Source organism: Crocodylus siamensis, chromosome 10 (genome assembly GCF_052110815.1).
Source record: "Crocodylus siamensis isolate JL-2025a chromosome 10, ASM5211081v1, whole genome shotgun sequence".
Taxonomy (NCBI): domain Eukaryota; kingdom Metazoa; phylum Chordata; order Crocodylia; family Crocodylidae; genus Crocodylus; species Crocodylus siamensis.
This window is the reverse complement of record NC_143404.1, coordinates 8838677-8851548: the sequence shown is the minus strand read 5'-3', so window position 1 is coordinate 8851548 and position 12872 is coordinate 8838677. Positions and strand designations below refer to the sequence as shown.

At 49.9% G+C, this 12872-nt stretch overlaps 1 protein-coding gene across 1 annotated transcript; it reads right to left on the bottom strand.

The window, feature by feature from the left end:
- Positions 1 to 2109: 2109 nt before the first annotated feature.
- NEUROG1 (neurogenin 1) lies at positions 2110 to 3591 on the bottom strand. The gene has a single exon (XM_090020616.1). The coding sequence runs from the start codon at positions 3427 to 3429 to the stop codon at positions 2896 to 2898; it is 534 nt and encodes a 177-aa protein (XP_089876742.1). The 5' UTR covers positions 3430 to 3591; the 3' UTR covers positions 2110 to 2895.
- Between the last annotated feature and the right edge of the window lie 9281 nt (positions 3592 to 12872).

Sequence of the window (12872 nt, the reverse complement as noted above, 5' to 3'; positions counted from 1 at the left end):
ACCTGAGCTGCGACACATTCAGGGATAGCTATATTTGCCTGCTTCCTTCTGTGCGTTGGCAATAATCAACTTGGTCCCCCTGCTTCTTTCAGCGCAGCATACAGCTGTCTGCTGAAAAGCAGTCACACTGTGTGCTGCTTGGAGCGGGATGCTAGTGTGTTTTTGGAATGTGTTTCCTAGTGTGTCTCCTGAGGGCTTAGGGGGAAGAAAAGCCACTGTTCTATCCCAGACACGTGCACCTACAGCAGGATTGGAGGGACCCCTTGCTGGAGTCACAAATAGAGGATTTACCCTCCACTATAGAAATGGAATAAGCTCCAAAGCAAAAGGCTGAGCTGACTCACTTCCAAGAGCCCTTCTGCATAATGAGAACTGAAAATCTGGCCTCGCACACCCTATGCTTGCTATTAAAGAGAGGAGATGGGGCAAGTGGAGATCATTTTCAAACTAGCAGTTAACCCCTTTTATACAGGGCCCAAACTTTCCTTGGCTGGTTCTGCTTTCAAACAACCAAAGAGTTTTCCTAGACACTTTGTACAGCTTTAACAAAAGGGTCTTAAGGAAGTAATGATGCTGCCTAAATAAATTTGGGAGCTGGCAGGAAGAATCAAAACGATCCAAAACTGATCTAATAACCTGAGTGTTTTGGCAAGATAAGCTGATGTATCACGATGCTATATCCAAAGCAATCTGCAAACCTGATGGTTTAAGTCTACTGTCTTTGTAAAATGCTGCTGATTTGGCCTTAAGGGAGTGAAGCTCACTGGTTATAGCGGATGAGTCTGAATTAGGAACTCAGTAGTGCATTTGAAGTTCTTTCACCAGCCCCCCCGTGCTCCTTTGGGCAAAGTGAATTAGGACTTCCAAGTTTTGGGTATCCATGACTGGGGCCACATTTCCAAGTTTCCATGTAAGCATTTCAGGTGTCAAGTGCTCAGCTCCTAGCAGCTCCCATCACACCACTCTTGGCCACACTTCCTAGTGGGCCTAGCCGTTTTGGAAAGCCAGCCTGAATTTTGGTGCCAAAGCAAGACCTGAACCGTTCTGAAAATCTGCCCTCAACTGTTGAGTGCTGAGCCTTTGTGAAAACCCGGCTCTTTAATATCTTTATGCTTCTCTTGTCTCTCATACAGACAACATGAAGCTTAATCCATGTCTGTAAAGGGTGTAAGGCTCTCAGCAATATGTATTAATCTCCACATCATATGCAGCATTTTGCTGGTGAATAACGTAGGGGGGTAATCGTATCTCTGGTGACTTGCAATTACTCGAGCCTGGTCATTAAAATCTGCACGATTTCTGTGACCAAGCCTATTCAAGAAAGCTAATTGTTTGCGGTAACAAATAAACATGCTGCAGTCAAAAAGTATCCTGCTGAGTGAAGGTGACTGATTTGACTCTGGAAGCTCTTTCTTTGTGAGAATAAGAATTCGCCTGTCTTTGGAAAGCCAAATGGAAACACACAGAGACTCCCCGGAAACACATGTACCTATACACGGGCAGTACAAATGTTGCCCATCTTACAGCTCCCTGAGGATTCACAATGGCGGGGGGGTCAAATCCCCAAAGAGTTTCAAGTTCCTCTTACAGACTGGGAAAAAAAAATAGAGCCTTCAAACCCAATGCTCCAGGCATCACCTGTCATTTTCTACCCAACTGGCACATATTATTGATCCTTTTAATCCCTTTTCTTTGAAACTCAGTAGCCAGCTGATCTTTAGTTCCACCAGAGAGCCCTTCCTCCACCTCTACAGGTAGTCAATGGCTGGTGGCTCACCCCGGCCCCCCCAGCAATCAGTTTTTAATTTGGCTCATTGTGAGCCCAGAGCAGCGTATGTGTGTTCAGTACGGGGGGATGTATCAGAATCCTAAACTGCACATTGATTGCTTGATGGACGTTGAGCTGGGATTATAACGTGGTGGCAGGGAACGTCTTGTTAACTTTCTGAGAGCGTTTCGCTCCCGGCCGCGTCGAAGCGAGACAGACCTGAAAGAGCCACTCGAAGGCAGCAACGGAATTAAGTACAAACGTTAAAAAAGCTTTTATTTACATGGAGTAAAGTACATTTAAAAACAAAAAACACCCCAACCAAAAACGACCCACAGGCTTGAACAAAGACATAATAAAAATAGAATAGAGCTCTTTATGTACAAAAATACAATTTTCATGTGAATGAACATCTTGAATAAATTAAACAAATATCAGGCCCAGTTGCTGAATGCCCCGCGTCTAGTCCTACTCTAAAGCAGCACTGGAGGCCGAGATCCATAATGCATGAAACCAGCTCCTTGTCTTTTCCTCTTCAGAGGAGGATTCAGCGAGATGCTGAGCGTGGCCGGGGAGGCCGAGCCCTTTCCAACTCCGCGCTTCCCCGGGTGTTGTGCGGGCCGGCCCCCGGGGGAGGCACTACGGACCGGGCCGCATCAGCCCCTTAAGCCTTTTCATTGTATTGTCAGGCCGTTCAAACCCCATTTTCATGCTCATTTTTCTTCATTAGAGTCCGACAAATTGTAAAATTGACTTTTCACCTCGTCTGCAGCAGCAAATCTGTCCCCTTTTTTCTTCCCTTTTCTAACCGGCACCCCGGCGGCGGCGCGGGCCAGCGGGAAGGGAAGCCCCGAAGGCGGGGTGGAGGTGTGGAGTTCAGGACAGTGCAAGGGGAGAGGGCGCGAGTCCTTTCGAGGGGTGGTGTGGAGGTCATGACGGTGTGACAGGAGTGGGAGAAAGTCCTGTGGGGGGAAGGGAAGCCACGAAGTGGGGTGGGATTCAGGACAGTGCAAGTCCCGGCGGAAGGAGGACTGAGAAACCCCGGCGGGGGGGGAACCGGAGCCGCCAGCCTGGACGGGAGGCCGCCGGGCCCAGCAGGCAAGCAAGGCCTGAGGCGAAGGCGGGCGCTAGCGGTGCTGCCCGCAGCAGGCCGGGCCCTGGCCGGGCCCGGGGCCGTGGCCGGGGCTCTGCAGGCCGCGGAAGGGGAGGAGCGTGTCGGCGGCGCCGTAGGCGAGGTCGTCTGAGGCGGCGGGGCTGGCGGAGCGCCACGAGCCCGCGTCGCTGCCGGGGCTGGGCGGCCCGTGGGCGCGGCGCGGGGGCGGGCGCGGCAGGCGCTGGTCGGCCAGGCGCAGGGTCTCGGCCAGCGCCCAGATGTAGTTGTGGGCGAAGCGCAGCGTCTCGATCTTGGTGAGCTTGGTGTCGTCGGGGAAGGTGGGCAGCACGCCGCGCAGCGCGTCCAGCGCCGCGTTGAGCGTGTGCATGCGGTGCCGCTCGCGGTCGTTGGCCTTCACCCGCCGCGTCCGGCGCAGGCTGTGCAGCGCCGCCTCGCCCCGCGCCCCGCGCCGCCCGCCCCGCCGCCGCCGCCGCGCCGGCTCCCGCTCCCGCTCCTCGTCCGACGGGGCCGCCGCGCTGCTCGGCGCCTCGCCCGGGCTGGCGGGCATCCTGCGGGGAGAGAGCGGGGCTGACACCCGACACGGCGCTGCGGGGACGGGGAGGGGGGGCGCGGAGCCTGCCCTGCCGCATACTCACATGGAAAAAGCCTCCGAGATGCAAGTGCGGGGGCGGGGGGGGAGACGAGAAGAAGATAGGCTGGCAAATGTGGTGGGGAGAGGGGGGGAGGGCGGGAGCCGGGGGGGGGTGGTGGAGACACGCGACTGCTCTTGTCTTTGAAGTGATCTCCGCCGCGATCAGCTCGTGTGAGCCGCGAGTTTGGCACACGACGGGCCTCAGGACACCTTATATACCCTGGGACACAATAGCCGGCCCCGCTCCCCCCCGGGGCTGGCGGCATGAATGAAGCCAGGCGGCAGGTCTGCCCCGTGCTGCACTCCCCCATTTGCATAATGCTGCTCGGGGCCCCGGAGCGTGCCTATAATTAGGGGCGGCCAATGGCTGCATCTGCCACACGTGAGCTAGCACCGGGCTAAGCCGACTTGTTTGAGCTTCATTAGTCTATTAAAAAAAAAAGGGGGGGGGGCACACAAAGTGATTAGCCTTAGGGGCAGAGTCTTTTAGGGACAGTGGGGGAGCTGGTGCAGACGGACGCCCTGTGCCAGGAGGGTGAGGATTGTTCCCAGCCCCGCTGCCTTGAGGCGTGCGCTTCCCCCCCACTTGCCCTCGCCAGCCGGGGCAGCCAGACAAAGCCCGAGGGGAAAGGGAGAAGTCCGGCTTCGTGGGACCGAACTGTGCTTCTCTCCGTGAGAAGGGGAAGGGACAAAGGGGTGGAAGGGCCTAGGAACAGGCCTCCGGGTCGGCTCCCTCCCTTGCAACACGGGCAAGGCTGTTTGAGCTGACGGGATGGTTTTTCTTAGGCCGACTGAGTTGCTGGAAAAAAGCTCTTAGCAAGCTTTCGGGCGCAGCCAGGCATAGGGAGTCTCTGCTGTTCCCTTGAAACTCCCTCTTGGGCTGGGGGCTTGGTGTGAAGTTAACGGCAAAGAGCCAGCTGAAAGGCAAGCTTGGAGGTGCCTTGGAGGTGAAGAGATTCACTTGGTGTGGCCCCAGAGGCAGGTTTCCATCTGACAAGCGCTCGTGAAAAGGTAGACCCTAAAAAGTACATGTGTTAGGTTTGAAAAAGTGGAATTTAATACATGTGAATAGTGCAGAAAGGTCTAACTGGGGGCATCGACACGTGCAGTAATGCTCTTTTCCTAATGCGCATGAGGCATTTATTTCGTACCCAAAACACTTGCTAGCAGTTTGGGGAGGCCTTTTTTGTTTGTTGAAGATGTTCCCATGCAGAAGCAGTGCATGGCCTTCTCTTTCTCCAGCTCCCATCCAATGCACATCCTCTGAGGTGATAGATCACTTGAGGAGCTCTGAGTACTCCCCTCCCTTCTGCTCTTTTGATGATTTTATATTTTCCCCTTTAAGTGTCACCTAAAAAGCATGCGCTTGCACTACTGCACGTTAGCACAGCCTAATGCACATTTATTTAGTACCTCATAGTGGAGGTGCTAAATTCAATGCACATTAGGAAAAGCCCATTAATGCATGTGTAGATGCACCCAGTTAGGCCCTTGTACACTATTCATATTTATTAAATACCATTATTTAAATCTAACATGTGCACTGGAGCGTCTACCTTTTCACAAGTGACTTCCACATTTGTGTGCATTCTTATTTTGGGTGCTTCATTTAATTAGCTGAAGGAGGCCTCATTGTCAGAGGACAAGAAATCAATCCCTTTCAAAGGCTTTTCATTTTACTTGCTTTTAGCCCTTGGTTAAGTCTAAATTTGTCTTATTTGTGTACATGATAATCCTTGCCCCCTCTTTAAAATGTAGACTCTTTTTCTACATGGTTCTTTAATTTTAAATGCTGTTGAAAAGCAGGAAAAATGACAGACCAGCATTATTTTCTATCGTTGGACTTCATAGCAAACATGGCTCATTTCAAGTTGTTCGCAGGGGCCGTTCCTTCTGCTTTTTCTCTTTGCTCTTCCCTTTGAGATGATCAAGGACAACTTCCACAATGTCACAGAATGTATTCTTTAAAGTAGAAGGAAAACCTTAGGTGACGGGTACTCACTGCCTTAAATTTATAGACATCTTTTCACGCGCAACGGACTAGCTGGATTAGTATTTGCTTTTCACTCGGATAGACCCAAGATACGTAAAATGAAGCGGATGGAATTGCCGTGCTGAGGAACACAGCTCATTTTTTAATGATGAGATTTACAATCCAAATGGCCATGTTAGGCTCCTGTCCTGCAAGCCTTTACTTCCAGAAGTAACAGTGTGCTTGTGAGCAGTCCCATGTCATTGAGTTACTTATCTTGTTACATGTTTGCAGGAGCAGCTGCCAGGCAGATACCCTTAACAGTGTTTCCCAGCATAGGCAGGAGAAGGACTAGAGGTGGTTGTTCAAAGAAAAAAATCTCTACATAGTCTTCATTTCTGCTGCTAAACATACTCCGTTTATTCCAGTGTTGTGGAGTCCATTGTTACTGGGTTTTTTTTTTTGTTTTTGTGCCTTCAAATGGCCACTGGTTTATTCATTAAAGTACTTATGACCCCCACAAGTTTCACAAATTTGTAGCACAGTTGATCGTTTGTCTGACTGGTTGCAGTGGAAGTGCATTTATTCATCAATCTTTATCCATCATTTGCAGTTTGTCATTTGTTATTCTCTTGTTTAGAAAGTTTGTCATCCAATCAGGGACTAGGGAGTAAACCCATGTGCCTTGTGTGATCAGTCACACACCGTGAATAGCAAATAGTTGAAGAGAAGGTTTCACAAACAGCCCAGAGGCTGAAATTTGTTTGCATAATCTATTCACTGAATAGTTATGAATAACCAATGTATTCACAGAATCCAAATTGGCTCACAAACCATTTGCAAACAGAGAGAAGTGCTACATGTCTTGGATAATTTATTCCCGATGAATAATTCAACCAATTCTATCTATGCACTCTACTAATTTTGCGGATAACTCATGCAGTCAACAAAGATAACTGCACTCCCAGCTTTGGGGCCTGCTCCCATAGAAGTCCCTTGCAAAAGTCTCATTGACCCTTCTAGGATCAAGGAAAGAGGCCTTGAATGGGATGAAACTATATACCAAACATAGACTCAGAATATGTGTGTGTGTGTGTGTGTGTGTGTGTGTGTGTGTGTGTGTGTGTGTGTGTGTGTGTGTGTGTATAAAAATATACATTTCTACATTATCTTCTTAAGAAGCACACAAACCTAGTTTGGATGCCTTGGTACACTTCATTCCCGTACCAAGCATTATTTGTGATGCTTCTTTGGATGCGCAGATTGTGGAAGCACAGTTGAAGTTGTGTAGCTTGACTTGTATATCGGTACCAAGAATAGTTTGGGAATGCTCCATTTCAATCCATTGCACAGTGATTCTAGTCACTAAACTCTGGTGCTACACCCAAAAAGACGGGTTACGTTGTGCCCCAAGATCTTTCGGCACTGTATGTGGAGTCTATCAGCAAAAGGACTTGGTTTGAACCTGCAGCAAACACAACTGGCCGATGATGTGTGCTGCAAGCTTGGAGGGCTCTTTCAAAATCCTGTAAAATTGATGGGAAGTGTCCTTGCTTAGTGAGTTTTTCTTTTCAGTGGACTCAGGCCCCACACAAACAGGCTGATGCCAACGGTGGCTGGCATGCTGTGCGGTTGGCTTCTGAATAGAATAACTGAGAGTTTGCTTTTTGTATTCTAGAAACGTATCAATAAGTAGTACCATGGAAAGATGAGACTGTTTTGGGAAAGAACGGGTATCACGGCACAGTACTGAGAATCAGTGTGGGATTTTGGAGTGGTACAACCAGAAGACTGGTAACAGATTTCATAGACATTCGGGCTGGAAGGGACCTCGCGTGATCATCGGGTCCAGCTCCCGGCCCAAGAGGCGGGAAGTCAGCGGGGGTCCGATCACCCCAGCAAGATAAGCATCCAAGCGTTTCTTAAAGGTACCCAGAGTAGGTGCTTGCACCACTTCTGGGGGGGAGTCTATTCCCGACTCTGGGGACTTGGACGGTAAAGTAGTTTTTCCTAATGTCCAGTCTAAAACAATCTTCCAGCAGGTTGTGACCATTAGAACCTTGTCTTCACTCGGGGTACCCTGGTGAACAGGCATTCAGATGCACACCCTTTATATATGTTTGCGATCATGTGATTCAAAGATTAGATCTGTGAATACATGGGGTACTCCAGGAAATTCACACTGTATCTTAAGCAGACAAGGTTCTTTGGGTGAATCTGATCTCTTTTATTAGACCAACAATAAAAGAGATCAGATTCACCCAAAGAACCTTGCCTGCCTACGTCCTTAGACCAACACGGCTACAACCTACACCCCTGTAACGCTGTATCTTAGGTATGCTTGCTGCAGGTGCTAATTATCTAACCTATTGCTGACTGTCCCTAGAAATCAGACCCTTGTTACCTCCCAACCTTTTCTGTTTTCCTTTAAAGGTGTTTTGTAATTTTTTTATTTCAGTGTACCCTTTTCCCTGATTTGGCACTTTATCACAGCATCATTGACCTCTGAATACCTCTTTCCGGGTATGGAAAAGATTAAGGACCAAACAGATGACATTCAAGTACAGATGAGATAACATCATGAAAGGAAGCATATTCAGTTGACAAACAATCTTGTTTCCTTTTTCTCAATGACAAGAACAAGCTACATCTCTGGAGCAAGTTTAAATGTTTCCTCTCTCTTATGAAAATAATTAACTAACAATAAAATCAGCCAGGTAATGTGGGACTTTGCCTTCGAGAGTTCCCTATGCAAACGTCAGTACATGGTACACGTTATGCATGTTAACTCATATCCAGGTTTTTTTTTTCAGATATATGAAGACTTAAGAGAGGTTTGTGGATCAGTGTCAAAATGAGAGCTGCTGCTTTTTTTTCAACCTCTCCAGAGGGGATGGATCTATCTAGGGAATACTTTTATTTTGTATTTTTGAGGATATAGCCATTTTCTTAAACCAACCCTAGGAACAAAAGACATGATCCAATGCCTGTGTAAAGTCAAGGGGAGCCTTTTTATTAACTTCTGTGGATTTTGGATCAGGTCCATGATCATCCAGCTGCTTCCCCTCAAGTAGCAAGGGGTGATGCAGCAGATACTAGATGTCAACTGAGTGGAGAGCTGGATGGGGAAGAACAACACTCTTCACAGCTGAATGTCTTGCTGCAGTGTTGGGGGGAAGAGGGAGGAGAACATGAGAGGTTGCCAGCAAACGCTGGGATTTGTGAATGGACTCCTGGTAGGTAACCCAGAAGACAATTGCACAGCACACCACATTGCCCTGCTGGTGTGTACCCTGATGCAGGGAGGGTGAAAGGCTTGTGGCCAGCGTTTAAATCCTCACAGAGGAGGTATAAAATGCCTTTTGTACCGTCGGGCAGTCACTCAGAATTGTCAAAGTTAATTGTGGGCATAAGGTGCTTTCCCCAGAGGACACCCCCACCTCCTTGGAGTCAGCTTCCAGTTCAGCAGCCAGAGGCTATGGATGGGCTGTGGACAGTCCTTGATGGACCATCTTGGGAGTCCAGAGAGAAAACCAGGAACAAAATGCACCTGCAACTCTTTCTAAAGCAGTTTTTCCTTGTCCTCTGGGAAGCAGCTCTGCTAAGGATCCTATTTGGAAGGCACGATCCCATGATCCTATTTGAAATGTCAAGAGCGCTCCGATCCTTTTCAAGGCCTGTTCCTGACAGCACGAATCTCAAGGCTAGTGTATTCAGGATTTTCATGCCAGGAGCTAAATCCATTCAGAAATACCTGTTAAACATCTGCATTTGAGCCCATTATGTACTTAAGAATCAACACTTTCCCCACAGCATTAGGCAGAAATAGTGAGAAATCTTTCTTTCCAGACTTAAAGAAAAATGCGACTTAACTTTTTCCTTTTTTTAAAGGGAGGGGGAAGTGGTAGGGAAACGATTGCTCCCTGCAAGCACTAATGCATTTTGTTTGTCGTAATTAAAATGTTTTAATGAGACAACCATAAAATCAACCATTAATTATTTTTTTTTCAAACACTTCTGCTTCCTTTTGAGCCAGGGTCTATTTAGAAATAGTTTAGAGAGGAGCCTGCAGTTTTATTCTTTCTGCGGTATTATGCACAGGAGTGGAGAAGTCATTTATAAATAATTACACAATGTTTTGGGTCTTTGGGTTTGTATAATATATCAAAGCGATTAGTACATGCATTGTTCCATTGTAAATGGGTTTTTCCCCCTTCCTTTCAGCTTCCCTTGCCTTGTCTTCTATCTAAACCTTTTTCTTGAAATCCTTTGTCTTCTTCATTCTTTTAGCTTGTTACAGTGCAGGGGCATTCTTCTTATTCAAACACTCCCAGCGTGAGCAAAGAAAGCTACTTCTGTCGCATCTGAAGTTTTACCATAACTTTCTGGCATTTTCTTTTCTTCCACTTTTCCCAGACTACTGATGAGACAATGAAGAATTATAACGTACATCAATTATTAGAGCTCACAGGGCATTATGCTCCCGTGTTCAAGAGGAGACGGGGGGGGGGGAAAAAGTCTCACTTTTTGTGGTTTTAGGGCAGAGAGGATCCAGCACCATTTATTTATAATGCCGAGCATCATTCTTCAAAATCATCCCCTGCCCCATTGAGTTTATGGGATCAGGGGATTTATATATCTAGATCTGTGCACTCGGTAGGATTGGCATGTAACTTGTTTCTTTTTTAGAGCAGCGCAAACAATGCATTTTCAGCCTAAAAACGTGTGTCTCCGAATAACAGCATCAGTGTCTCTCCGGCGTGGGGCTCTGGACATACATGCTCATAAGAAAGGGCATTGGAAAAATCAGGATCAGGCTTGAGGGGAGGGTTTTTTTTTTGGGGGGGGCAGTTGCAATGGGAATCCACACCAATTTAACCTTCCCCCCCACAAAAGTGGGGAAAATAACATTTGTGACAAGCTGATTTAGCTTTCAGAGGGATGGATGGCAGCGTGCATGAAGCCCTCTTGTCTGGGGATAAAAGTGCCCGACAGAGGAGTCTCGGCGGAGAACACCTGATGGGATTAGACCTGCACAAGAGAGGACTGCAGTTCAGGAGGAAGCCACGTGAGAAAATGAAACTTGCTCTAAAGTTGCCACAAAAGTATTCCGTGTTATCCAACAGTGGGGGGGAAGAGAGGGGAGAGCCCCCCTCCCCACTCTCTCCTTAGCAGTGTTATCTGTGCCCCCCACCCGCCTGCCCCAGCTCTCATAAGCCTCGGAGAAATTCAAACGAGACTATTTGTGCTTTTTAAAAGAGGCATGAATCAAATGGAGTTGTTTTTAATAATCGTTTTTTCTCTTTCATCCACCTCCCCCCTTTTATTGACAACCCTCCCTCCAGAAAATACTTTTACAAAATATACGGATTTATTTTAAAACGCCTCTTGTGGAATAGCAAGGACGAGCACTATGAAAGTGGCAGAGGGGGGAAAAACGGAATCCCTTCACGCTTTGTTTCAAGTGCCGACCTTGGGGTATAAGTAAGCTTGTATTTTTAGTTTTAGATTTTGAGGAAGTCTATGGCATGAAAGTGTCGTTGTGTCCCAGAGGTGGAAAGAGATGGCGCTGGAGAGGGGGACCGCTGCTGGGATGGGACGACTCAGGTCCAGCGCCGGAGAATTTCCTTGAATATCAGCATCTTGTGTAACGTTTAGCAATCTGTCAGGGCTGCAAAGACGTTTACATATGAACAGCCAGCTCGCCCTACACTTAGAGCTGGGTGAATGCACATTGCTGCCAGGGCTGCTCCGCTTTCTCCCCCCCGCTCTCCCCCGAGCAGAAGAAGGGATGGATTTGCTGCCATTTGCATAGCAGGTGCTTGATTCTGGCCTATTCTTACTTAAAGAAGTTTTAATATGGGATAAATGACCAGGAATTAGGAGAAGGCAGGGGACAAGAAAAGGCACTTGTGCAGTCTTCTTCCAGCCTAGCTGGGGAGGAAAGAAGCAAAGAGGCCATTTCTATTTCAGCAAAACCAGGAAGGGGGACACCCCCCCCCCCCCCCCCCCCCCCCCCCCCCCCCCCCCCGCAAATCATCCTCTGCTCACTTTGGAGAGGGAGGTGGGAAAAAAAGAAGCCGCCACAACTTTCTTCCCATTTGGTTTGAAATCCAGGCTCGGCTCTGGTAAAGCCATAATCCCAAAGACAGTAATACGATTACTGGCCCAAGCATCTTTTGAGTCAGAAAGTCTGGTAAGGGAGTTTAAAATGTTAATCCCTGGTATAATCCCTTCCCTTGGCTTTGTACGTACAAGTATTGCAGCCACAAGAGATTTTCTTATTTTCTTCTGCTGGTTTTTAAAGGAGGAAAAAATCGGGCCAAGCCAACAACAAAAAAAGGGGGGTGATAATGAATGCCTGCCTTCCGGGCGCAGCTCCCTGCACCTCGCGGAGCAGCTCCTGCTCGCAGCGGCGCTGGGAACCGGGCCTGTGCGGCTGGCGGGGCGCGGCGCCCCCGCCCTTCGGGGGGCTTTCGCCAGCACCCCGCGCCGGCTCCCGGCAGCCTCGGCCAAGGCCCCGCACCGGGCCCCTCGGCACCAGCCCCGGCACGCGCGCGTGCCGCGGCCGTGCGGCGGGACCGCCCGGCTCGGGGGCGCGGACACAGGGCGGCGGAGCGGCCGCTGCCCGCCCCTCCCCCCCGCCTAACGGGCCTGCTGTCGGCGGGCGGCGCGGCCCTCACGCCCGGCCCGGCCCTCCCCCCCGCCTAACGGGCCTGCTGTCGGCGGGCGGCGCGGCCCTCACGCCCGGCCCGGCCCTCCCCCCCCCGCCTAACGGGCCTGCTGTCGGCGGGCGGCGCGGCCCTCACGCCCGGCCCGGCCCTCCCCCCCGCCTAACGGGCCTGCTGTCGGCGGGCGGCGCGGCCCTCACGCCCGGCCCGGCCCGGCCCTCACGCCCGCCGAGGGGCCGGCCCCCCTCACGGCCCGGCCCGGGGGGCCACCGATGTCTGCGTGGGAGCGCGCGTGTCACACACACACGTTCCGTGTCCCCTGCGTGTGTGTGTGCACACACACTCACAGGTTCTGTACCCCCTGCATGCTCGCGCGCACACACACGCACACACACGCTGTGTCCTCCCCTCCACACACACACACACACAAACACACACACGTACACACACACACACACGTTCCGTGTCCCCTGTGTACACACACACACGCACGCACACTGGTTGCGTGTCCCCTACACACACAAATGCACAGGTGCTGTGTCGCCTGCCTGCATGCATGCATGCACACATACACATTTTGTGACCACATCTCCCCTGCACACACACGTGCATGCTCATGGACACGGACACACATGCACGTTCTGTGCCTGCCACAATACACACCCGTGCACACTGCTTCTCTTACACCATGACACTCATATGACCACACACCCTGA